This window comes from Canis lupus, chromosome 35 (assembly GCF_011100685.1).
Source record: "Canis lupus familiaris isolate Mischka breed German Shepherd chromosome 35, alternate assembly UU_Cfam_GSD_1.0, whole genome shotgun sequence".
In the NCBI taxonomy this organism is placed as follows: domain Eukaryota; kingdom Metazoa; phylum Chordata; class Mammalia; order Carnivora; family Canidae; genus Canis; species Canis lupus.
In genome coordinates, this window is record NC_049256.1 from 4,732,061 (window position 1) to 4,757,854 (window position 25,794).

Genomic DNA, 25,794 nt, shown 5'->3' on the forward strand with positions numbered 1-25,794 from the left:
GAGGCAAGGAGGGAGAGGTAGTATGATGGGGCCAGCATGTTTGTCCTTGGCCGCCTCATCTGTAAGGAGCATCCTAGAAGGATTGTTCCCAAGCAGAAGTAAAGTGACCGCTGAATGTACACAGTGGGACCAGACACATTCTAGCTTTTCAGAAGATCTAGAGTCAAAGCTCTTTTTTTTTGAAGGTGCCAAATGCAGGCAGGAACCTCTCCTGGGAAAGAGCAGTTTGCATTTATTCCCTCGGAGGCCCCTCCATTTCCAGTTGTACCATGAGTCTGATGGTGGGGGACTTGCTACTCATTTTCCTGGAAAATGTGATTGTTTGAAAACCACCCTCCATGAAGCATGTGATTAGTTCCTTTTGTTACTTGGGCGAGAATCTACATCAGCAGTACACTGCCGCATTGCCCTGAGAGCTATATAGTTATGCTTGTCTGGGGGATTCTTTCCAAAGAGGAACACATGATAGGTTTTAAGTGTAGTGAATGCTGTGTCAGACCTAAAGGATGAGGATATAGTAAGGACCTTATAATGACCCCTAAACCGTATCAAGGAGAAGAGCAATTTTATTTTTAGCCCCATCCATCCATCCATCTCCATTCCAGGCAGTTCTAAGGTTAAATGCCTGAAAACAGGCCTCGCATATTGTTAACGAAGAGGACCTAGTTTTTATTTCCCTAAGACTCAGAGATTCCCGTAGGAATAGTGCAGGTACACTGAGGCTAAAAAGAAATGAGGCACAGCTGGTATCTCTCCTTCATTGTTGGGAATCCGAGCAAATTGTAGAAACAGGGTAGGGCATGTGATAGCCAGCTTGGTTACCCAAAAAGTGGACTTCCAGCTTGGGTAGGTCAGGGTCCCTCTGCTTCAGAGTTCAACCTAGCACACATGAGGAGATGCAGCTTAGCGTAGACATGTCCTTCTATGACTTTTCGATATCCTTGGCAGTTGGTTATTTTCTGCCTTCTACAACTGGAGGCCCTGAGCATCCCTGCAGACCCTGCTCCTTGCGTAGGGCAACTGGGATCCTGTCTTTGGGGCTGGTGCTGCTGATCCTTTTTTCTCTGAACAGCATTAGAATTGAATTTGGAGGGTTCTGGCTATTATTAATGGCATTACAAGCTTTCCCAAGGGCCTCAGAAAGATGGCAACAATATATCCTTCTTTCAAGTGGATTAAGATGTGTATCTAGGTACTTCTAGCCCACACCCCACGTGGTTGAGCTGCAGGGGCACTGACATTGTCCAAGGACAGCTATTCCCCAGTTCCTGCTCCCCACAAATCCTCCCTAGTGCTCGCTGAAGTTCATAGAGCTCTCAACCCCCAGTTGTTGAAAGGTCAGAGAATTAGTGTAATAACTGGCATTTTGCCCCAATAGGATCCTTTTAATGTCCAATTGTTATTATAGACACAACAGCCTGAACTTGTGCTTATATCCTAGCTTTAAAACTTATTATTTCTGTACTTTCACAGCCAAAAAAAAAAAGCCAATAAATAGAACTCAGGGAAAATTGCCTGTATTAAAGAAATTGCAAACCAGCCACACTTGACCAAAAGCTTATGGAAGAAGTCTTATGAGGAGCACAGTGAGGTTTGCCACAAGACATGTTGTGACAGCTGCAGAACAAAGGGTTGTTGAGGCTGGCTCCAGCTGCCCTCACCATCCCAGGGAACACTTACTTGCCTTTTGTCTGATGGCATGTATTCAGACTTACTCAGTCCTCCAAAAATGACAGGGTGATTTTGAACCTTAAATGACAAGCCGCTAGGGCCTGTGTTTTCTGATTTGGGCTTTTACTCTAGGATATCCCAGGAAGCTCCCCTATTCCAATCCAGTGGAGTCTGGACATCTCATATTTTTCTTGCCTTTCAAACCTTCTCTCTTAAAAAATCAACCTTATTAAAGAGTTTTTCCCCCCTTTAGGTAATGAAAAAAGTTTATGATTAACGGCTCAGGTCCTGATCCCCGGATCTGGGATCGAGTCCCACATTGGAGCTCCTTGTGTGGAGCCTGCTTCTCCCTCTGCCTCTCTCTCTCTCTCTCTCGTGAATAAATAAAATCTTAAAATAAAAAAAATAAAGTTAAACCATTTGTTACATGATACAGTTCCAAATTCCAAATACATTGTGTGTGCTCTGTTAAGTCAACCCCCAGGTTGGTTGTAAACTCCCCACGCAGCTTTCACCCTTATGTCTATATTCGGGAAAAGTTTATATTACATTTCCTCCCCAATAGGCATCATGAAAAAACGGACGGGGGCAGTTTTTCACTTCAGATTTTCATGAAATGCTAGAAAGGGTAAGTGTTTTAAATGGTATGCCATTAATCATAAGCTTTTTTTCTTTTCAGGTTGCATCTGATGCCAGAAGGCAAGCACAACCTCCATCTGCGCTTTGCAGATGAATTCAATAAGTTAGTAGAAGACTTCCTACAGTAAAAATGCCCGAGAACCGCAGGAACCTGATGATGCCTTACTGTGGAATCACCTGTTGGTGAGCCTCTTGCTGTCATTCCTCAGCTCACCTGCTTTCCCATACTTTCTACTCCTCCCTGCAAACTGCTCCCAAATAGAAATAATGACATTAAAACATCCTCTAGGGGTACCTGGTGGCTCAGTGATTGAGCATCTGCCTTTGGCTCAGGTCCTGATCCCGCAGTCTGGGGAATCGAGTCCCGCATCGGGCTTCCCACAGGGAGCCTGCTTCTTCCTCTGCCTCTCTGTGCCTCTCATGAATAAATAAATATAATGTTAAAAAATAAATAAAAGAATAAAAATTGCCTGAAATGAAACTGAAGAGACCACAACGTTTTGGACACATGCTTTTTTATTAGTATAGATATCTTAGACAATACTGTAGTTTTTAGGAGTTCCACATTATTACACCAACAGTGAATTTCTGACAGAGGCAAAACGGAGCACCATAGTATACAAATAGAAAGACCATGCTTGATTGAGGACAACAGAAGGTCACTAAAGATGCACAATTTATTTGAGAAGTTCTTAGGCCTCGTCCTCGCCCTCCTCCTCCTCGAACTCCCCCTGTTCGTCGGCCGTGGCGTCCTGGTACTGCTGGTACTCGGACACCAGGTCGTTCATGTTGCTCTCGGCCTCGGTGAACTCCATCTCGTCCATGCCCTCGCCCGTGTACCAGTGCAGGAAGGCCTTGCGCCGGAACATGGCCGTGAACTGCTCCGAGATGCGCTTGAACAGCTCCTGGATGGCCGTGCTGTTGCCGATGAAGGTGGCCGACATCTTCAGGCCGCGCGGCGGGATGTCGCACACGGCCGTCTTGACGTTGTTGGGGATCCACTCGACGAAGTAGCTGCTGTTCTTGTTCTGCACGTTGAGCATCTGCTCGTCCACCTCCTTCATGGACATGCGGCCGCGGAAGATAGCGGCCACCGTCAGGTAGCGGCCGTGGCGCGGGTCGCACGCGGCCATCATGTTCTTGGAGTCGAACATCTGCTGGGTGAGCTCGGGCACCGTGAGCGCGCGGTACTGCTGGCTGCCGCGGCTGGTGAGCGGGGCGAAGCCGGGCATGAAGAAGTGCAGGCGCGGGAAGGGCACCATGTTCACGGCCAGCTTGCGCAGGTCGGCGTTGAGCTGGCCCGGGAAGCGCAGGCAGGTGGTGACGCCGCTCATGGTGGCCGACACCAGGTGGTTGAGGTCGCCGTAGGTGGGGGTGGTCAGCTTCAGGGTGCGGAAGCAGATGTCGTACAGGGCCTCGTTGTCGATGGAATAGGTCTCATCGGTGTTCTCCACCAGCTGGTGCACCGACAGGGTGGCGTTGTAGGGCTCCACCACCGTGTCCGACACCTTGGGCGAGGGCATGACGCTGAAGGTGTTCATGATGCGGTCGGGGTACTCCTCGCGGATCTTGCTGATGAGCAGCGTGCCCATGCCCGAGCCCGTGCCGCCGCCCAGCGAGTGCGTCAGCTGGAAGCCCTGCAGGCAGTCGCAGCTCTCCGACTCCTTCCTCACCACGTCCAGCACCGAGTCTACCAGCTCGGCGCCCTCGGTGTAGTGGCCCTTGGCCCAGTTGTTCCCGGCACCGCTCTGGCCTGCCAGGGGGAAAGGAGAATATTAGACACTAAAACATTAGGAATTCTGAATTGTCATTGGACTGCAGACTAATCTGCAGACTTGCCGGTTCTGCTCTTATATATACCCTTTTTTACCCATGGAAAATTTTCTACATATCAATGATCCTCAAAACCACTGGAGATCATAATGAGATAAAAGCAAGTTTAGTTTATATGGAATTATTAACTTATCAGGAAGGTGGTTTAATAGGAGCTCTGTACAAGTGTTCACAGCAGATGAAATAAACAGGCAGGAGCAAGGGCACAGTATGATCCGAAGAGAAGATGGGCCCTAAGCAGCTGCCTCCACTTCTGGGCATAACCTGTGCCCCTGGCCTTTGGCTTCCTGAAGTGGCTGCCCGCTGGCCCTGGGCTGCGATGCTACCAGAAGCCCACTGACTCCTGTGGGGACGCTGGTCCCGCTCTGTGTTCTTGACCCGTCCTAGGCCGCTGCGCGCTGGGAGGGCTCTAGAGGCCGCCTTGGGCCCACACTGTCCCCAGAGCTGCCCGGAGAGGGGCCGGGGGCTCAGGCCGGGACCCAGGCCTCTGTGGACCCCCAGTCTTCACCTGGCAGGCGACGCTAAGAATCGGGACTTGCCCGGCATTGAGGAAGGAGACTCCTGGAGCCCGTTGCCCTGACCGTGACTACGTACCGAACACGAAGTTGTCGGGCCTGAAGATCTGGCCAAAGGGCCCGGACCGGACCGAGTCCATGGTGCCCGGCTCCAGATCCACCAGGATGGCCCGAGGCACGTATTTGTTACCTGCGGGGAACAGAGCCGGACTTAGACGGGCGGGGGGCACAGGGATCACAGCCCGGGCTGTGCTCCATGCGCCTCTCACAGCAGCATCATTAGAGAAAATTCTAGCACCAGAGACAAAAGGCAGCGAACAGAGCTGTCTCTCTGCCTTAGAAGAGGAGCCAGCGGCGGCTGCTTAGTCATGGCCAACATGCAGGAGTCAGGGGGGCTTCGCCAGTCATTTTTAGCAGCTGACACTTTAAATGCATGCAAGCAGCCTCTCTGTGCCGGGGCCACCGGCTGTCCCTAGGACACTGCGTCTGCCCCAGCGTGCAAAGCAGGGGGACTGGGCAGAAAGCATGGCTCATCACCTGCAGCTTCATTGTAGTACACGTTGATTCTCTCCAGCTGCAAGTCGCTGTCTCCATGGTAACTGCCGGTGGGGTCGATCCCGTGCTCGTCACTGATGACCTCCCAAAACTGGGGAAGGACACACAGGTCAGGGAGGGGGCTGGCACCCTGGATGCCAGTGAGGAGGGCGGCCCCTGGGTCCCCTCCCTGTCCTTGGAGCAGGGGCCCCGTGGGGGCGGGGGGGGGGGGGGGCCTAGAGCTGCACCCGTGTGCTGCGGGGGCTGCCGCAGGGGGGCTCGTCGGGGCGCAGGGCGGCGGCCCCTCCCCCAGGCTGCCAGGGGCACTGCCCCGGGAGGGGGGGCGCGGCGGAGGCCCCGGCAGGGAGAGCCCCGGATGCTGGGGAGGCGGGCGCCCCCGGCAGGGCTGAAGGTCACAGCCGCCCCTGATGGGCAGGGAGGCCTGCGGAGACCCCGCCCCGCCACTGCCTCGGGGATGCGTGCTCCTGCTCGGGGTGCAAACCCCACCCAGCCCTGCAGGCAGCAGCCGGGACCTCGGACAGCAGCGGGCGGGTCGCCCTGTCCCCGCGGGGGCCGGTGGGGAGGGGTGGGGGAGAGGAGAAGGGTAGCGGTGAGGACGGAGGGGGGGAAAGGGCAGGGGCCGGAAGAGCGGCAGCCCTACAGAGTAGGGGGGGAGGGGGGAGAAGAGGGAGGGAAGAAGGGAGGAGGATGGGGAGAGGAGAGTGGGAGCGGCAGCCCTGCGGGGGTCGGTGGCTGGAGCCGGGCGCTGGGAGGGCGCAGCTCCGTGTGAATGTGCAGCGGCGGGGGGGGGGGGGGATGAAGGAGAGGCGGGGGGAGGCGGGGGAAGAGGCGGGGGGTGCGGAGGGGAGCGCCGGGCCCTAGGAGAGCCGCGGCCTCACCCCCCCGCCCCGCCCCCCCCGCCGCGGTCCGAGCCAGGGCCCCGCACCTGCCACCAGCCCACAGGCAGCGGCCCGCGACAGTGGGGCTCGGCGTCCATGGCGCCCCTGTAGGCACCGAGCATCCTGGTCTTTGTAACCTAAAAAGAAGTCCCTCTAGCTCGCCACCCCAATGACACTGCATTTTTTCATTCAAACTATAGAGGGACATACACAATCGAATTAAGCTGCGCTCCAGGCCACTGGCAGCGCGGCGGCTCGCCCACCCCAGCGCCTGGGCAGCGGCCGGGAGTCCTAAGGGCCCGTGAGCGTGAGCCCCACTGCGGCTCCGCGGGCCCGGGCAGGTCGGGGCGCTCCCCGCCGCGCTCACAGGCGCCACCGGGGCCCACGGCCGCCCACACCTGGCCCCGGCCCGCCCCCGCCCCCGCCCGCACCCTGGGGCCCGCCGCCCCTCCCCCTCCCCTGCCGGGATCCGCACCCTGAGGTCCTGGCGCCCCTCCCCCTCCCCTGCAGGGATCCGCACCCTGAGGTCCCGCCGCTCCTCCCCCTCCCCTGCCGGGTCCGCACCCTGAGGTCCTGGCGCCCCTCCCCCTCCCCTGCCGGGTCCGCACCCTGAGGTCCTGGCGCCCCTCCCCCTCCCCTGCAGAGATCCGCACCCTGAGGTCCCGCCGCTCCTCCCCCTCCCCTGCCGGGTCCGCACCCTGAGGTCCCGGCGCCCCTCCCCCTCCGCTGCAGGGGTCCGCACCCTGAGGTCCCGCCGCCCCCTCCCCGTCCCCGCCCGGGTCTGCACCCTGAGGTCCCGCCGCCCCCTCCCCTTCCTCTGCGGGGTCCGCACCCTGAGGTCCCGCCGCCCCTCCCCCTCCCCTGCCGGGGTTCGCACCCTGAGGTCCCGCCACCCTCTCCCCCTCCTCTGCCGGGTCCGCATCCCTCGGAGCCCGCCGCCCCCTCCCCGCCCCCGCCGGGTCCGCACCCTGAGGTCCCGCCGCTCCTCCCCCTCCCCTGCCGGGTCCGCACCCTGAGGTCCTGCCGGCCCCTCCCCCTCCTCCACTCGGATCCGCACCCTGAGGTCCCGCCGCCCCCTCCCCGTCCCCGCCCGGGTCCGCACCCTGAGGTCCCGCCACCCTCTCCCCCGCCCCCGCCGGGGTCCGCATCCCTCGGAGCCCGCCGCCCGCTCCCCGCCCCCGCCGGGTCCGCACCCTGGGCCCCGGGCGCGCCCACCTTGGCGCCGATCTGGTTGCCGCACTGGCCGGCCTGGATGTGCACGATCTCACGCATGGTGCGGGCTGCAGGCGGGCGGAGGCGCGGCCCGGGGAGCAGAGCGCGGCGCAGCCGGCGGAGTCCGCAGCAGAGAGCAGTCGCCGCCCCCCGCCCCGCCCTTTATAGCGCGGGAGGCGCCCCCGCCGGGCCCGCGGTGACGTAATGGGGCGGGGCGGGGGGCGGGGCGGCGGGGACTGCGGCACCGCGAGGGGGAGCCGGGGCGCGGTGCGAGGTGCGCGGCGCGGGGCTGGCCGGGCGCGGGGCTCGGCTGCCGGCGCCCCCTCCCGTGGCTCCGGGCGCCCGAGGCGGGCTGGGGGCGCGGGTCCCAGACGGGGGAGGGGCCTCGGCGGGGTGCGGGGCTCCTGCCTGCGCGGGGCCTGGAGCAGGTGCGGATCCGCAGCCAGGGTGCGGGACGGACTAGGGGGAGGGGCTCCGGGGACCGCAGGTGCCACCGCGTCGGGAAGACGGTGGGTGTGCGAGGGGCTGCGCTGGCCCCGCGCATCCCCTGGGCTCTTGGGCCCTGGTAAGGGCCGTGCAGCTGCGGCGAGTTCTGCGCGGGGCCTGCGTGCCACGGAGGATGCCAGGGGCCTCAGCCCCGGATCCCGAGCCCTCCACGCGCTGTGTCACCTAATCCCCGCGGCCTCCTTCCAGGGCCGCGCAGCCCCGTTCAAAGGCCACCACGCGCGACTCCTGAACGCTTGAGATGTGCCCTAGGCGCTGTGCGTGTAAGTCAGTCACTGCATTTCATGGACTCAGTAAGTTAAGCGACTTACTAATTTTGCATATTGATAACACATCAAAATACTATTTTGGATATAGGTTTTAATTCATTTTTTTTTCTTTTACCTTCTTAAATGACTACTACAAGGGCAGCCCGGGTGGCTCAGCAGTTTAGTGCCACCTTCCACCCAGGGCGTGATCCTGGAGACCCTGGATGGAGACCCCGGTCGGGCTCCCTGCATGGAGCCTGCTTCTCCCTCTGCCTGGGTCTCTGCCTCTCTCTCTCTCTGTGTCTCTCATGAATAAATAAATAGAATATTTTTTTTAATGACTACTACACTAGTAGCGACTACTGGAAAATTTTGTTACCTGAGTGACTCACATTGTATTTCCAGTGAACAGCCCTGCTCTAGAGTAGACGTAATTACTGTCCCAATTTCGGCGAAGGAGCCTCAAAGAGCTGAGTAGCTACAAAGCCAGTAAGTGAAGGCACCTCGAGTCCTTCCACAAAGACAAAGCCCAGGTGAGTTTTAAAGGCTTGGTCAGGGTGAGGTAACATCCAGTCTTGATTGTTCTCAACGATGATCCTGAGCGTTGGGCCAGGTGAGCGGGGACCTGGGGACGGTTTCTGTTTCCCTGCACATACTCCTTTTCCTCTCTGGGGCCAGTTTCTCCAACCATAAAATGATGATAATTATAGGTGCCCTGCCGCCAGCTTTGTGAGTAGGAAATGAGAAGCTCTGGATGAAAGCAGGTCAAATTTATGGATCAAGAATACCCTATAAAAGCCGAGGTGATGCTGCTGCTGTAGGCCCGAAGCCTGCTTGCCGGGTTGGTAGTGGCATCCAGCGGCGGTGGCCCGCGTCCACCTGTGGCCTGCGGCTGCATCACAGTGTCTTAGGGGCACCCGGGGCACCCAGGTGCTGTCTCAGGGAGGGAGGGGGTTCCCGGCTCCCGGCTCCCTCCCCCTCCCCCTCTCCTCTCCCAGCACAGAGTCCCCGCCCCCGCCCCCAGTCCATCCCACTGACATCATTGCCAGGTTCTTCGGCTTGGCCTCCACCATCTCTCCATCTCTATCTCCAGCTCCCATTTCCTCCCGAGCTTCTAGAGCCTTCCAGTTCCTCTGCAGAGAATGGCCCTGCTCCCTGTAGCTTCACTAACAACACAGAGCTACAGAGATTTTTCTGGAGGCAATTGCCTCTTGGTCTTTGTGGTTTCCTACAAGATGAGGATTTGGGGCCAAATAGGAGAAGAATATGTGACCTGGAAGGGACCATCTTGGGGACGTGGGACCCCAGTGGGTGGACATTTCCCCACCTGTGGCAGGGAAAGATCACCCTCGTGGGGGGTGCCCGCTCCACTTCGTCCTGCTCCGGTCGCTAAGCAAGTCACCTACCCTCTCTGAGCCTCTGTTCCCACATCTGAAACAGGGAAATCTGTTTTCCTTATGCTGGGAGGCAAGAGTCACTGCCTGTGACCCGGTCGGTCGTTTCGTGAGCATGCGGTTGATAAATAAATGACAGCATGGGTTCCCCGGGCCCAGGCACCGGAGGGCTGGCCCTTGGATTCTGGCAGCCGGAGGACGCCGCCTTGGCGGTCTGGACCGGCCTCCTCCCCGGGCCGCCCGCCCCTCCCCCAGGCCCGCCTGTCCTCTGTCCTCGGTCGGCACATCCTCAGAGGCACACAGGCAGTTTATTCAATGATGCCTGCCCGGCCTAAGGTGACTCATCGAGGGCTGCCAGCTCCTACCGTCGTCCTCCTCGGGGCCAGCGCCGCGCCAGCAGCTGTCACAGCAGCGCAGCTGTGGACGGGGGAGATGCCCTCCCCTGGAGCAGGCCTTGGGCAAGCTTTGGGGTCGGGGGTGTTCTCCGGACCCTCCCGTCCAGAAAGGAGCAGCTCTTTGGGCCCTTGGGCAGGGTGGTGGGGGAGGAGAGCCAACGTCGTCCCGCCATGTGTCATTTCCTGCTTTGGACTTGATGTCACTGACATCAGGAGTGTGAGCCGGGCCCTGCCTGAAGGCACTTTGGGGTGATGATGACAAAATTCAAACTGGAAAGGAAAGGAGTGAATTCCCGGTAGAAGGCTGGGCCTTGCCTGCGTGGTACAAACGGGCTCAGAATCCTGCCCCTGGCTCTCGGGGCCGTCGCCTCCTGCCCTCCCTCTGCTCTGGCCGGGGTGGCCTCTGCACGCCTGGGCTGTCCTGCGGGCCACTGCTGTGAGCCGAGGCCGTCTCTGCCGGGACACCTGTGATCTGGTTGAAATAGATCTAAATTGGGATCCTGAAATTTCGAAAACGTCAATAGGATAATGAAGAGCCAAGAACCATTCCGGCAACCAGGTGGCATGAATTATTCGGGAGCAGCCTCACAGCCTGTTTGTGCCCTCGGAGAGGGTCCAGGGGACAAGGCGCCTCAAAGTCTCTTTCCTGTGAAACGCTCCTGCAGCTGTGAGCACACGTTTGCAAGCTTTTAATAAAAGCATCTCCATATGAAGATGGAGGAATTTTACTTAAAGCTTTGGAAGTGCTTCCTTTTTAAAAAGACTTCCTCAGGGGCACCTGGGTGGCTCAGTAGTTTGGCACCTGCCTTGGGCCCAGGGTGTGATCCCGGGATCCGGGGATCGAGTCCCACATCGGGCTCCCTGCATGGAGCCTGCTTCCCCCTCGGCCTGTGTCTCTGCCTCTCTCTCTTGAATAAATAAAATCTTAAAAAAAAAAAACCAAAAACCTGACTTCCTAAACTATAAATAGCCTGGACCCCAGTTTAACTTGCTTTGGAAACATCAATGCCAACAAGTTACAGTTTATAAATTTTTGCACCAGATAATAATAATTTGGAGTAAATGCACGGTAATGTTTTTCAGCCCCTTTCTGCAATGTTTCATGTCCCGGGATGTGTTATTTTTACTACAATTGTCGCTCTGGGCCTTTCGAAGTTGAAAACAACAAATGTGTGTGTGTGTGTAATAAACACATACATTACATATACGTATATATTTTATCATGGTAAGAAACTTATTTTTATATACATATTTTCTGACTATGAAATTAGAAGCTTTAGAAAATACAAAAGAATGGAAGTGTGTCTTTCTGCTCTTCTCTGTGTATACTTTTTTTTCACTGTGTTTGATGTACTACCTTCTTTTCTTCTTTCTTTCCTGGTCATTTGGGTGTTTTTGTGCGTTCCTTTTTAACGTCATTTCAGTTACATTTGCCTCGGACATTAAAAAATGAAGAAACGCTGTGTTTTCTTTCACCATGGCTTACATCACAATCTCACAGATTCTCAAACATATATAACCTTCTCCCAACTGCTACCATTTTGCCCATAAGCTAGAGCATCTGGAACATACCAGGTTCTCCGAGCAAGCCCTGCCTCACGCAGCCAAGGCTGTTCCCAAGGCCGGAATGAATGTCGCCCCGTTTGGCGCAGCCCCACATTCCCCGGATGGAGTGAAGAACACAGGCCGTGGGTGGGGTGGGTGCAAATCCCAACTCTGACACTTATTAGCTGTGTGACTGAGAGGAACTCACTTAAACTCTCTGTGCCTCACTTGCTTCATCTGGAAGATGGGAATAAATGGCAGTACCTACCTCCTCGGGTCGCTTCGAAGACTGAATGACGGGATATGTGAAAGCACCTAGAATCCACCTGCTGTGTTACAGCAACCTCAGCCGTTGGAATTAGTATTCCTATTTCCTTCCTTCCTTCCTTCCTTCCTTCCTTCCTTCCTTCCTTCCTTCCTTCCTTCCTTCCTTCCTTCCTTCCTTCCAGGGGCTCCTCTCCCTAAATCAACTCCAGTGACGCTTTCCCCATGAGGTCACTTGCCCTCCTTTGTGCCTCATAATATGGTGTCCACATCTTCCTATCACAGCCCCAACCCTTAGTTCCTGGGCTTGCAGCAAGGAAGGCACCAGGAGAAATAAAGTCACGGAAGAATGAGCTGAGGCCCCTGTGCAGGCTGCAGCCCCCTCCCAGAGCCCAGGGCTCCGCAGGCCAGTGGGTGTTGGGGGGGCTTCTGAGCCCGCGCTGCACAGGCCCGGGAGGGCCCTGGAGGGCGTGCAACACGGGGGGCCTATTGCTGTCACTTTGCGACCCCCTGGCCCCCTGGCCGCCTGTTTGCCAAATGTGAGCCCTTTGCACGCCACAGTGTGAGTTGCCAAGTGTCTGGGTGAGGCCAACCATGCCGACTCCCACGTGGCCAAGCCCTGGGTGCACCCAGGGTGCAGGGCATTTTCCTGGGAGCCCCAGGGCTCAGCGGTGCCCCGTCTCACCGCCAGGCAGCCGGGTGGGGGAAGGCTGCCGTCAGCAGGTTCCTCCCGGGCTGTGCAGGCCGCGGTCCTGCGGAGCCTGATGGCTCTGCCTCGTGTTGCAGGTGTGCTGGGAGGCTGCCAGCAGCCCGGGGCGGCGGGGGGGCAGGCGGGGGGCTCCCCTGGTTCCCTGCCCTGCCTTCTTGCTGCCCTCACCTAGACTGCCAGGGTTTTAGCCCATCACGCAGGAGCCCCCCTGCCCCCCGACACAGGCCGCACAGCTTTCCCCACGATGGTCTTTGCAGGGGGAGCATCAACCGGCCCCCACCCCTCATTAGATACCCCGGGGAAAGTGCACTCAAAATATGAAGTGCCTTTTTTTTTTAGCTATAAAATGATCCTGAGGCACATTTTTAAAAGTGTTTATTGGACCTATAGTGCATTTAAATTACAGTCTGCCGAGGTCTCCCTCATTGTGCAGCCAGGCGTCTTCAGAGAAGCCTCGAAACTGTTTCTCATTCGTGGTGCCCTCCTTTTTTCCCAACTAAATTCCAGAAATGCTTGCCTTGACTACTGTGTAGGAATACTATTTATTTGTAATCATTTTCATTTTATTTTATTTTTACGGGAAGCCCGTGTGTCCTATAATCTATCTCACTCTCTATTCTCCCATCTGGCAAAGATCAGTTTGTTCTGTGTTAATAGGTTTGATTCAGCTTTTGCTTTGTTTATTTTTTTTTATTTTTTATTTTTAGATTCCACATATGAGTGAAGTCATGTGGTGTTTGTCTTCTTTATTTCATTTAGCATAATACCATCAGTGTCCATCCATGTTGTCACAAACGACATGAACTCGCCCTCTTTATGGCTGAGTAACATTCCATGGTGTGTGTGTGTGTGTACCACACCTTCCTTATCCATCCATCTATCGATGGACACTTAGATTGTTTCCATGTCTTGCCTATTATAAATAATGCTGCAAGAAACAGGAAAGATTGGTGCTTTCACTTTCTCTGGGTAAATACCTAAGTGGTGGAGTTATTGGATCATATGGTAATTCTATTTTTAATTGTTTTGAAGATCCTTTGCACTGTTTCCCGCAGTGGCTGCTCCAATTTACATTCCCACCAACAATGCACAGAGGTTCCTTTTTCTCCACATCTTTGCCAACGTTTGTAATTTCTGGCCTTTCTGATTCGTGCCATTCTGACAGGTGTGAGGTGATCTCTCACTGTGGTTTTGATTGGCGTTTCTTTGATGATGCGTGAGGTTGAGCATCTTTTCACGTGTCTGATGGCCATCTGGATGTCTTCTTTGGAGAAATGTCTAATCTAGTCCTCTGTCCGTATTTTAATTGGATTGTTTAGTTTTTGGCAGTGAGTTGTATAAGTTCTTTATATGCTGTGGATATTAACCCCTTATCAGATATGTCATTTGCAAATATCTTCTCCCTTTCAGTAGTTTGTCTTTTGTTATTTCCTTCACTGTGCAGAACCTTTTTATTTTTTTTTATTTTTTTTTAAATTTTTTTATTTATTTATGAGTCACAGAGAGAGAGAGAGAGAGAGAGAGAGAGAGAGGCAGAGACACAGGCAGAGGGAGAAGTAGGCTCCATGCACCGGGAGCCTGACGTGGGATTCGATCCCGGGTCTCCAGGATCGCGCCCTGGGCCAAAGGCAGGCGCCAAACCGCTGCGCCACCCAGGAATCCCAATTTGATGTACTCCCAATAGTTTATTTTTGCTTTGTTTCCCTTGCCTTAGGAGACATTTCTAGAAAATTTTTCTATGGCCAGTGTCAGAGAAGTTACTGCGTGTGCCCTCTTTATAGTTTCAGGTCTAACATTTAGGTCTTTGATCTATTTTGAGTTTATTTTTGTGTATGCTAATAGGCAGTGGTCAGGTCTATTCTTTTACAGTTTTCCAAGCACCATGTATTGAAGAGACTGTCTTTTTTCCACTGTATCTTTTTTTTAAGATTTTACTTGTTTATTCATGAGAGACACAGAGAGAGAGGCAGAGACACAGGCAGAGGGAGAAGCAGGCTCCCTGTGGAGAGCCCGATGTGGGACTCGATCCCAGGACCTGGGGTCATGACCTGAGCCGAAGGGAGGCGCTCAACCACTGAGCCACCCAGGTGCCCCTCCCTAGTATGTTCTTGTAATCAGTTATTCCTTATGCCTAGTTGTCATGTAGTACAAAAATAGTAATAGGCAGCATTTCAAATATGTGGTAGATTAAGTCTGTTAAATTTCACTGTACCAAATTTTGTTGAACACTCAGAGTGTGATGCCTGTGTAACGTGCTAGCAATATTCTTTTGTTTTTCATGATTACAAGGAATATTTGCTACTTCCACTCTTTTAATCTTACCAGCAAGGCCAATTTTACCCATTTTACTATTTTACCACTATGAGCATAGCACTGACTAGTTTTCAAGACCTAAGAAATTATTTCAGATCAGTGGTGGTGGGGGAGAGGGGATAAAACTTGAAAATATGATTATGAAAACAAGAAAACTGCAATAATAAAACTAATAAATGTTTAATTACATGTCCACCAAACATGTCAATTAGTCAAATGCAACTTAACTTTTATATCATAACATAAATTACAAGTAGTGTAAACATTTTACAAAACAGGTTATTTTCTGGATACAAAGAAATAATTAGATGTTTTTTCATAAAAAAAGGAGATTAAAGAAGATGGAGACAGATATGTTGGGAAAGGCATTCTCTGAAAGAGATTCATCAGAGCTGTGAATGTTGAGAGAGGAAAGGGAGGGGCATATTGTGGGCGAAAGGATCTTGGTGAAAATGAAGAGGAGGTGTGGTCGTGGACCAGGAATTTCCTCTCAGTGGCCGACAGGGGACACACTGGCCAAGGACAGCTTGGTGGGTGTGGTATGTTGGGGGAAGAAGGGAGGCTAAAGCCGTTGGGAGAACTGGAGGATAGAGAAGCAATGTATAACCAGAAATTTCTAGGTACTGGGCGTTTCAAAGTCAAATTTTTGTTAACTCAGGGAATACTGTGCTGATTCACAGGTGACTTTTAAGGGTGCAATTAGTGAGGCATCTGGGTCCCATTGAGATGCCGATACTGATAGAGGAGAAATGAGGCTGAAAATAGGGCACAGATTGAGAGTCTCCACAGTGAGGAGAGCCCACTACAGGCTGAGGAAGAGGCCAAGCAAACCAGGAGCTGAGTCAACCAATGAATGGTCAAGTCTCACTAGATATTGATGCCGGGACCAGAACCTGCTGCCCAATTGAAAGGAAGTGAGGGAGAAGCAAGACAAGGAAAGAAGGAAGTACATGTGAGAGGAAAGTTAGAATGGGCCGTTGACCCTGCGCAGCTGTCTCAAAACACCGTATGCTGCTACTCTGAGCCCAGCCCAAGATAGACGTTTCCACTGTAGCCACCTGCAGTTGCAAATTTAACTTACTGAGTTGGAACTAGTTCTTTTTTTTTTTTTTTTTAATTTATGATAGTCACACAGAGAGAGAGAGAGAGAGGGAGGCAGAGACACAGGCAGAGGGAGGAGCAGGCTCCATGCACTGGGAGCCCGATGTGGGATTCGATCCCAGGTCTCCAGGATCGCGCCCTGGGCCAAAGGCAGGCGCCAAACCACTGCGCCACCCAGGGATCCCGGAACTAGTTCTAAGTAGAACTGTTAAGAGCGGTTGAGTTTCTCTTTTGACTCTTTTTCCCACCTCTTGCTACTCCTTCCCAAATTTGAGCACATGGGCTCCATCCCCTTATGAAACTCTGTACCAAGGATACAGCTTAATACCAATCAGTTAAGGTCCTATATTGACGAGTATATTAACTGCTCCAAGAATATTCACATAGATTCTTCGACTTCAGTGGTCAAAAGGGACCTCAAAATCGTATTTTCTAAAATTAAAAGATACTCCAAAATTCATCTGTCTTGGTCGCCTCTTGCAGAATTCCCAACAGGAAGTCACATAGCCTATCCTCGAACACCTCCCTTAATGGGATGCTCACAGCAGCACCAACTGTTGCGCTGTTGTGTGACAAGTACTTTCCGTATGTTATGACGTTTAATCCCGACAATAACCCTCTGAGGTAGGTGCCATTATAATCATTTTCTGGAAAAAGGAGCTAAGGCTCAGAGAGATTGAATGCTTGCCCAAGGCCATACAGCTAGTAAGTAGAAACACCGCTTATTCTGTGACCATAGGTTCAGAGGTTGGAACCAGTTTCAAAGCCCATTCCCATTCCCCCAAACCGTCCACTGGGGGAAGCAGAATTCTGACACAGCCCCCAGAGCCACCTGGCCCTGGTGTGTACATACCTTTTTCCCACTGTTCAAACACTAACCTAAGGGATTTTGCAGATGTAAGTAAGATTCCAAGTCGACTTTCAAATAGGGAAATTGTGTGGGTGGGCCGCCCCTAATCACATGAGCCCATTTAAAGCAGAGAATTTGTTCTGGCTGAGGGCAGAAAAGGATATCAGAATTTCAAAGCAGGGGCACCTGGGTGGTTCAGTGGTTGAGCTTCTGCCTTTAGCTCAGGGGTCCCATGATCGAGTCCCGCAATGGGCTCCCTGGGAGGATCCCGCTTCTCTCTCTGCTTATCTCTGCCTCTCTCTCTCTCTCTCTCTCATGATAAATTAATATACTCTTAAAAAAAAAAAAAAGAATTTCAAAGGAGTAGAGACCCTCTCCCGCTGGCCTTGGAGGAGCCTGCCACCATGCTGTGGAGGGCCCTGTGGCAGGGAAAGGCCGGCAGCCCCGGGGAGCGAAGAAAGGCCTCTGGTCAACAGCCCGCAAGCAAACAGGAACCTCAGACCCATGAGCATGAGGAACCGGATTCCACCGACCACCCTTGGGCCACGGAAGAGGGCCCTGGGCTCCAGATGGAGAAGCTCAGGATGGTCAGTTCAGCACGTGGGTGGAAGACCCACGACTCTCGACCCCAGAACCTGTAAGACAATTGTGATGCTTGAAGCCACGGAGTTTGTGGTAACTTGTGACCTAGCAATAAAAAACTATGGCTTCTCTTCTTTGGGGAGTGTCATAGGTCAGACCGCCAGAAGCTAACCTGAGACAAGGCTTTGGGTGACATTAACCCCAGGAAGCAGCAGGAGGGCAGTAGGGGCCTGAGCCAGGAAACGGAAGCCCCCAGGCCGCACCGGGGCGGCCACAGGGCTCCAGGCTGGGGGACCTGTAAGGGGCGAGGTGGACCATCACCCGAGAGGTCCCCCCGAGAGCCAGGGGGCTGACCTATTCAGCCTGTCCTTCTCTGCAGTCCTCCTTCCAAAAGGTGTCAGGGGCAGAACATGCGGTAGGGAGTCTGGGAAGAGCCAGTGTCACAGGAATGTGGGCAGGCGCCAATAGCACCTTCAACCAAGACATTCCTTAGAAAGCTCCTTCATAGCCACTGACCCGCGTCATTTGGCCACCCGTCCGGGCTCGGCTCCTTAGCTAACGGTGTCTGTCCTCTCCATACTTTTCAGATGCCCCTAGTTTCCATCCTCCTGAAGTGCTGGTTCCGTCCCTTCCTGGGCTCCCTCCCGCCAGGCCCATGGGACAGGATTTGGAGTTAAGGACTAGTTCGACTGTCTTGATGGTGAGCTGAGACTGCAGCCCTGACCGCGTGGCTTCTGGGCGGCCTCGTCGTACCGGTGACTCACCCGAGGCCGCCTGGTTGTCTGTGGGGCTGCTGAGAACTGTGTCACCCTTCCTGTTCCTCTACTGTTAGTATCGGGATTGCAGGGAAGGACACTGCACCTCTGGGTGAGCCTGGGCACCCTGAAGGGCCAGGAAAGGCACCACGTTTCTGACCGTTGGTGCAGGTCACGATTTCAGTATTTGACATATTTACAGCAGATGCAATAAACAGGCAGGAGCAAGGGCACAGTATGATCCGAGGAGACGGGCCCTAAGCAGCTGCCTCCACTTCTGGGCATAACCTGTGCCCCTGGCCTTTGGCTTCCTGAAGTGGCTGCCCGCTGGCCCTGGGCTGCGATGCTACCAGAAGCCCACTGACTCCTGTGGGGACGCTGGTCCCGCTCTGTGTTCTTGACCCGTCCCAGGCCGCTGCGCGCTGGGAGGGCTCTAGAGGCCGCCTTGGGCCCACACTGTCCCCGGAGCCACCCGGAGAGGGGCCGGGGGCTCAGGCCGGGACCCAGGCCTCTGTGGACCCCCAGTCTCCACCTGGCAGGTGACGCTAAGAATCGGGACTTGCCCGGCATTGAGGAAGGAGACTCCTGGAGCCCGTTGCCCTGACCGTGACTACGTACCGAACACGAAGTTGTCGGGCCTGAAGATCTGGCCAAAGGGCCCGGACCGGACCGAGTCCATGGTGCCCGGCTCCAGATCCACCAGGATGGCCCGAGGCACGTATTTGTTACCTGCGGGGAACAGAGCCGGACTTAGACGGGCGGGGGACACAGGGATCACAGCCCGGGCTGTGCTCCATGCGCCTCTCACAGCAGCATCATTAGAGAAAATTCTAGCACCAGAGACAAAAGGCAGCGAACAGAGCTGTCTCTCTGCCTTAGAAGAGGAGCCAGCGGCGCTGCTTAGTCATGGCCAACATGCAGGAGTCAGGGGGGCTTCGCCAGTCATTTTTAGCAGCCGACACTTTAAATGCATGCAAGCAGCCTCTCTGTGCCGGGGCCACCGGCTGTCCCTAGGACACTGCATCTGCCCCAGCGTGCAAAGCAGGGGGACTGGGCAGAAAGCATGGCTCATCACCTGCAGCTTCATTGTAGTACACGTTGATTCTCTCCAGCTGCAAGTCGCTGTCTCCATGGTAACTGCCAGTGGGGTCGATCCCGTGCTCGTCACTGATGACCTCCCAAAACTGGGGAAGGACACACAGGTCAGGGAGGGGGCTGGCACCCTGGATGCCAGTGAGGAGGGTGGCCCCTGGGTCCCCTCCCTGTCCTTGGAGCAGGGGCCCCGTGGGGGCGGGGGGGGGGGGGCCTAGAGCTGCACCCGTGTGCTGCGGGGGCTGCCGCAGGGGGGCTCGTCGGGGCGCAGGGCGGCGGCCCCTCCCCCAGGCTGCCAGGGGCACTGCCCCGGGAGGGGGGGCGCGGCGGAGGCCCCGGCAGGGAGAGCCCCTGATGCTGGGGAGGCGGGCGCCCCCGGCAGGGCTGAAGGTCACAGCCGCCCCTGATGAGCAGGGAGGCCTGCGGAGACCCCGCCCCGCCACTGCCTCGGGGATGCGTGCTCCTGCTCGGGGTGCAAACCCCACCCAGCCCTGCAGGCAGCAGCCCGACCTCGGACAGCAGCGGGCGGGTCGCCCTGTCCCCGCGGGGGGGGGGGGGGGGGGGGGGAGGGGGAGAGGGGACAGGGGAGGGGGCCGGGGTGAGGAGGGAGGGGGTAGAGGGCAGGGGGCGGGAGGAGTGGCAGCTCCGCTGGGGGGGAGAAGGGAAGGGGGGAAGAAGGGAGGTGGAGGGGGGAGAGGAGAGGGGGAGCGGCAGCCCTGCGGGACCGTGTCAGAGGAAGGGGGTGGGGGGGAGAGAGCAGGGGAGGGGGGTGGGGAGAGGGGGCGGGGGGGGGGAGCGGCAGCCCCGAGGGGGCCCTGTTGTGGGAGAGGGGAGGGGGTAGGGGTGAGGAGGGAGGGGCGGGATGAACGGCAGCCCTACAGGGTGGTGGAGGAGGGGGGAGGGGGAAGGAGGTGGTAGCGGCAGCCTTTGGCGGGGGGGCTAGTATCAGGGGAGAAGGTAAAGGGAGGGGGCAGGGGTGAGGAGGGAGGGGCGGGAGGAGCGGCAGCCCTACAGGGTGGGGGGGAAGGGCGAAAGGGGAGAGGGAAGGGGGCAGGAGGGGGGCGGGAGGAGAGGCAGCACCGGGGGGCCGGTGGCCCAGCGGCTTGTGAACGTGCAGGGTGCGGGGGAGGCAGGGGCAGGGGGGCGCCAGGGCCTGGGAGAGCCGCGGCCTCGCGCCCCCCCCTTCCCCCCCCACCCCCCCGCCACAGGCAGCGCCAGCCACAGCGGGGCTGGGCTCTGCGGCGTCCTGGTAGGGCAAAGCCGTGGGGTTCCGGTCTGAGAAGTGGCAGGTGTCAGTCACCCGTCAGAACAGGCTCTTCTTTTACAGGCCGAGGCTGGCGGACCAGCAGGGACTGGGCAGGGACGGAGCTGGTGGGAGCAGGTGCAGAATCAGGTGGCCCAGCCGCAGCGTTGCCTCCTGGTCAGCAGGTCAGCAGGTTCTCAGACTGGACTGGTGAGGGGGGCAGTGCTCCCCTAGGCGCTTGTTTAAGCTCGGTGCAAGCCAAAATATGGGCTGTGGGCCGAGGAAAACCTGCCTACAGTTGGGTGAAGCAAAGGAGAGGGGGGAGTGGGCATCTGTGATCGCCTGGTCGTCACCTCCATGGTTTCTTAGGTACAGTGTGTGAACGCTGTGGGGTCGGAGTAACAGTCATCCTGAGGTTGGTGTTGGTTGGGCCGCAGGGGTGGGCTGCCTTCCATGTTCTCACTGGCTCTGAAGGACCCACTGTTACCATCGGCTGGGCGGGCCTCAGACCGACAGGTGTTGGAGGGTCTTCAAAATCAGGGGTGTCATAAGAGGCATACTTAGGAATATACTAAAAAGAATAACCATCAAGGGTTAAATGAGGCAGTAAAACCAGAATTTGAAGCTTGAGGGGAGTAGTTGAGCCGCCTCTGAGATGTTGGGCTTGAAGCATCCTTCGTGGCAGAATGGAGATGACAGTGGCAACCTGATGGATTTCCTGGTTTGCACTGGATATTTCTGGGGGGGCGGGCAGAGACATTTATGGGAGCTCAGGCACAGTGGTTACTTCTGAACCCTGCCCAGGTGCCCCTTCGGGAAGCCAGAATCATGTCCAATGCCAGACAACTGTTGAGGTCTATTCACTGGACTTTCCTATAGTTCTGTGGTGTTGGTGTCTTTGGTAACAGTGTCTATAGTTACGCTCTTTTCCAGAAGCAGAACATAGAAAATGTAGGAGTTCTGGCACACTTGCCGAGGGGCCCACATAGCTGCAGCTCCAGGTGCGGAGATTGTCCACGTGCAATCTGCTGTAGCAATCAAGCCTTCTGAGAGTCCTCCAAACTCCGAGCCCCTTGTTCTAGGGCCTCTTGATAACCTGGCAAAGAAGGAAAGGAAAGCCTGTCAGGGGCTGGGGTTCCACATCCAGGCTTATAGGTGTAACATGCTTTTGAAAACCTTTTTGGATCAAAAAGGCGCTGGAAAAAATGAAATCAGAGAGGAGAATATAGCTATGGTGATAAAAGCAGGCAGTCTGGCTAAAGATTTGCTATGGGCTAATAAGATTAGCTCAATAAAAAATAAATAAATAAAAATTTAAAAAAAGATTAGCTCAATAATTTGATCTATCCCAACTATAGACTTTTTTTTTTTCCATACTGCTCTCTCTGGTAGACAATGTAGACCCACCCAAAGCTTGCACCCCTCTTTTAGAACACGTCCCAAATCTAGGATGTCTGAATTTCCTGCCCAAACTGCTCTAGCTCATGTCTAGTGTGTGTATAAGTCTTTCTCCCTGAGTGTCCTGGAGGGCAGGCCATGCCTGCAGTATGTGCCTCTAGAACCACGTGGAAAATGCATGTGAAGATGGGGGGATAGAGTTGGGATGTGTGGTCTGGGACACCCACAAACATGCACATGAGGCACAATAAAAACAGAACACTGAAGCTCAGAGGAGCTTCCCTGGTCGGTGACGCTCCCTGCACATTTCACACATCAATGCAGTGAAAGTAACAGGTCTTGACTCCACGGGAGGACAACAGGAACTGTCTACATAGCCCTCCCGACTCGGCCCCGGGTACTCTTCCTTGACCAATTTAATTTATATCTTTTATAAATGTTACCTATAAAAACAAATCTGTAACTGTGAATATAAGAGCTTTCAGCAAGTTCTGTGAGTCCCCCCAGTGAATTATCAAATCTAAGGGTAATTTTGGAGACCCTTGACCTTTTTTTTTTTTTAATTTTATTTATTTATTCATGAGAGACATGAGAGAGAGAGAGAGAGAGAGAGAGAGGCAGAGACACAGGCAGAGGGAGAAGGAGGCTCCATGCTGGGAACCCCAACCTGGGACTCGATCCCGGGGTCTCTAGGACCACACCCTGGGCTGAAGGCAGCGCTAAACCACTGAACCGCCCAGGCTGCCCTGGAGACCCTTGACCTTGCAGCTGAGGTCAGAAGCAGGAATGTTCTTGGGGGGCCTGGGTAGCTCAGTTGGTTAAGTGTCTGCTTTGTGCTCAGGTCATAATCTCAGGGTCCTGGGATGAAGCCCTGCATCAGGCTCCCTGGTTAGTGGGGAATCTGCTTCTCCCTCTCCCTCTGCCCCTCCCCACCACTGGTTCTCTCTCTCTCTCTCAAATAAATAAAATCTTTAAAAAAAGAAGAATTTGTGGAGGCTGAGAAAAATCAAGGCCATCCCACCTAAAGTTTAGCATTAGCACAAGTACAGCCATCTTCGGCCCCTGAATAAGAGCTGAACTTTATAGGAAAAACTGCAGAATGTCCTTGGCAGGGAATCCCATATCAGAAAGACAACTGAGCCCACGCCCGTAGTAGAAAGTCCCATATTAGAATGAGAACAGAGCTCAATGCCCTTAAGCCCCATATCAGAATGTAAACAGAACTTGAGAAATTCCTCCATCCCTTCTGAAAATCCCCTAGACCAGCCTATAAAAAACCCAGCTGTAACCCACCTCGGGGTCCAAGTCCCTGCTCCGCTGTGTCGGGTATACTTGGACCCAAGCTGGAGCTTGCTAATAAACCCTCGTGCACTTGCATCGGTGTCGGCTCCTTGGTGGTTTCTCGGATTCGCAATCTTGGGCACAACAAAGTAGAGATGCTTTTAAAGACTATTCCCTCCGACTTCACAGTTGGCCCAAATGCTTCCCAGTTTGTGTCAGAAGTGGGATTCACTAGCCTGACTCTGACTCACTGAAACATATGGCTCAAGAAGAGGAGGATGAGTGAGTGGGGGATGGTGAACCTTTGCTTCTGAAGTGACCCTTGGATACAGGAGGGGATCTATGCTGCCATTAGTCGTTGGAGATAAAAGTTGCCAAAAGAGGGGCATCTGAGTGGATCAATTGGTTAAGCATCCAACGCTTGAATTCAGCTCAGATCGTGATCTCAGAGTCATGGGACTGAGTCCCATGCCAGGCTCCACATGCAGTGTGGAGTCTACTTGTTCCTTTCCCTCTGTTCCCCACCCCTTGCTCTCTTTTTCTCAAATAAATTAATTAATTCAATATATATATTTTAAAAGTCACCAAGAGAAATGTTGGCTCCAACTCCTAAGGAGTATGGATACATAAGGAAAAGCAAAGTAACAAGAAATGAGCAAATATCAATCTCTTGGTTGTTGTTATCTGTAATAACTGAAATGAAAGGTAAAGTGTTGGGTGGATCTGGAGGCTGAGCCAAGCTTGGAATCAGGCTGTTCTGAGTTATCTCAGAGCTGCCACCAAAGGAGATAGTGAAGCTGAAATCACAGATGGCCAAGATTTGCAAGATAGTGGCAGCGGGAGGTGAAGAAGAGAGTCAAGAGACTCATCCCAGGATGGAAACCTTTAAACAGTTATTGGATAAGCACAGCAGACACTGATGGGATCAGAATAAAGGTCTCATTGAAGCACTCTCAGAAGTTGGACAGACTGATGAGAACCTGTCTGCTGCCTGCCCCACCCCCTGCCCCACATCAAAAAGCTTTAAGCAAATCTGCTTTATGGCAAAGATGAACATGGGAAAGCCACTCTAGAGTTGCCTGAGGTGATGGTCCCACAATCTAATCATGTTAAAGATTGACAGAAGTCCCAATCCGCAACTAGGGACCCAAGGGCATGTACACATGAGTGAGTAAAATGGTCAGGGAGTCTAAGAATGATATTTCTGGGACTCCCTGACATGAGAGCCTCGTGCCCCATGATGCCACAGCTGGTGAAGTCCTAACAGGGGTTGCAGTTAGATTGGGGGGACATGGAATGACACTGTCGGTGGGACTCAGGTGAAAGTTTGGATGAAGACTGAAATGTTTGAAGAGACTGTGTGGAGTTGTATCTCCTTTACCTGAATATATTAGGGGGTGAATATTTGTCTAATTGGGGAACGCTTCCCCTACCCTAGTATTATGCAATGGAAGTCATGTCAAGCCACCCTTCAGCCATTATTAAGTAGACAACCAACGGAAGTCAATAACATTGCCTGAGCTCACACGATGTGGGCTGTTGTTCATTTGAATGGGGTGACGATACAGACATATTGTCTGTACAATAACACTGTGTGGGGTGTGGGGTGCAGACCGGGGCTCCTGACAAAAGCCTGTGAGTGCCAACCAGCAGTTACCATTGGGATTTCCATTTGAAAATTCCAGAACGTTCCCACTTGAATGACAACTACTAGCTCGCTATTTGACATTAATTGAAATTTTTCCTATGACTGAAAGACATAAAATAATCTTGAAATACCCATAATGTCTTGGGTAATATAAAAAAAAGTACTGTAATGGGGAAGGGAGTGCTGAGAAGTGTTCTATAATATAAAAGAAAGCATTTATTAGGGAATGGTACCAAGGGAATCCAAGGAGAAGTACTCATGAGCCGGGAGCTCCTTCTCCTCTAGGATTGACTTTGGAAACATCTGACCCACTGCTGGACCCTATGGCCACTTGGATGTTGCCATATAAACAATTCTCCATTGACCAACAAAGAGCTGCTTGGGTTTATGGATAGCAATTCCCAAATGAACATTTCCAAGCATCCTGTTTGGAAAGCTGCCACTCTTATTGAGGAAGGTAGAAACGATTCAGTTCAGTGGGCTGGAATGCATGCTATTTGCCTCTGTGTTTGGGTTTTGACTCCTGGCGGTGACCAACGGCTGCGCTGTGGGGTCAGGCAAATAGACTGTGGAAAGCTGGCCTATTAAGGGATACCCATATGGGACACAGCCCTAGGAAAATCACGATGGGAATTTGAGGGGTACATTAAAATGGGACATGTCAGTGCCCATGAGAAGAACCTCCTCCTGGTTGATCAGAAGTGTTTGGAATTGGCAAGTGGGAATCATTGAAGTGGTCTCCTGAGTCTATGGGATAAGTGGATGGGTAGGTCCTATAGCAATGTAGAGATGGGCTATGTTTAAACATATCCCTCCCAAGGCACAAAATACCAACTGTATAGTCTGCCCACAAGAAAGATAGAGGCTTCAGGTGGTTCTGGGGCAGCCTCCAGGGGGAAGCCATACACACAGCTGTCAAATCCGGCTCATGTGGGGTAGCCCCTAGACACTACAACTGCATTCCTGCTCTAATAGACACTTGCTCTGGATTGGATTGTGCATACCTGGTGGTGGAGGTGAATGCTCCAAACCATAAAGGGACTGGACTGGAAGCCATTGTACAAATTTGGACCATCAAGTCATATTTCTTCAGCTTAAGGAACAGATTTTCATCCTGAGAGTTTGAAGATGACTAGAACAGGCAATGATTAAGGCATGAAGGGCTGGTA

General features: G+C 54.0%; 3 protein-coding genes across 5 annotated transcripts in view; 1 reads left to right on the forward strand and 2 right to left on the reverse strand.

Moving 5' to 3' along the window:
- BPHL (biphenyl hydrolase like) overlaps positions 1 to 2,620 on the forward strand; it is a 36,775-nt gene extending 34,155 nt beyond the window's left edge. For all 3 annotated transcript variants that reach the window (XM_038584035.1, XM_038584036.1, XM_038584034.1), the window contains exon 7: positions 2,351 to 2,620. In XM_038584035.1, the coding sequence (XP_038439963.1) occupies positions 2,351 to 2,438 (88 nt within the window). In that variant the 3' untranslated portion in view covers positions 2,439 to 2,620. The remainder of the gene's footprint in view (positions 1 to 2,350) is intronic.
- Positions 2,621 to 2,808: 188 nt separating this feature from the next.
- TUBB2A (tubulin beta 2A class IIa) lies at positions 2,809 to 7,465 on the reverse strand. Its single transcript, XM_038584033.1, has 4 exons — positions 7,307 to 7,465; positions 5,196 to 5,304; positions 4,738 to 4,848; positions 2,809 to 4,063 (listed from the first exon to the last, which is right to left on the reverse strand). The coding sequence occupies exons 1-4, from the start codon at positions 7,361 to 7,363 to the stop codon at positions 3,003 to 3,005; spliced, it is 1,338 nt and encodes a 445-aa protein (XP_038439961.1). The 5' UTR covers positions 7,364 to 7,465; the 3' UTR covers positions 2,809 to 3,002.
- An 11,063-nt stretch (positions 7,466 to 18,528) lies between these two features.
- Positions 18,529 to 20,672, reverse strand: LOC119867636 (tubulin beta-4B chain-like). Its single transcript, XM_038584040.1, has 3 exons — positions 20,652 to 20,672; positions 19,039 to 19,147; positions 18,529 to 18,692 (listed from the first exon to the last, which is right to left on the reverse strand). Exons 1-3 carry the CDS (start codon positions 20,655 to 20,657, stop codon positions 18,574 to 18,576), a joined length of 234 nt encoding a protein of 77 aa, XP_038439968.1. The 5' UTR covers positions 20,658 to 20,672; the 3' UTR covers positions 18,529 to 18,573.
- Between the last annotated feature and the right edge of the window lie 5,122 nt (positions 20,673 to 25,794).

Coding starts and splice junctions, on each gene's coding strand:
- TUBB2A (XM_038584033.1), bottom strand. CDS start 7,363: ATGCGTGAGATCGTGCACATCCAGGCCGGCCAGTGCGGCAACCAGATC. Junction 4,849..5,195: donor GTACTACAATGAAGCTGCAG/GTGATGAGCCAT, acceptor TGTTCCCCGCAG/GTAACAAATACGTGCCTCGG. Junction 4,064..4,737: donor GCCCGACAACTTCGTGTTCG/GTACGTAGTCAC, acceptor TCCCCCTGGCAG/GCCAGAGCGGTGCCGGGAAC.
- LOC119867636 (XM_038584040.1), bottom strand. Junction 18,693..19,038: donor GTACTACAATGAAGCTGCAG/GTGATGAGCCAT, acceptor TGTTCCCCGCAG/GTAACAAATACGTGCCTCGG.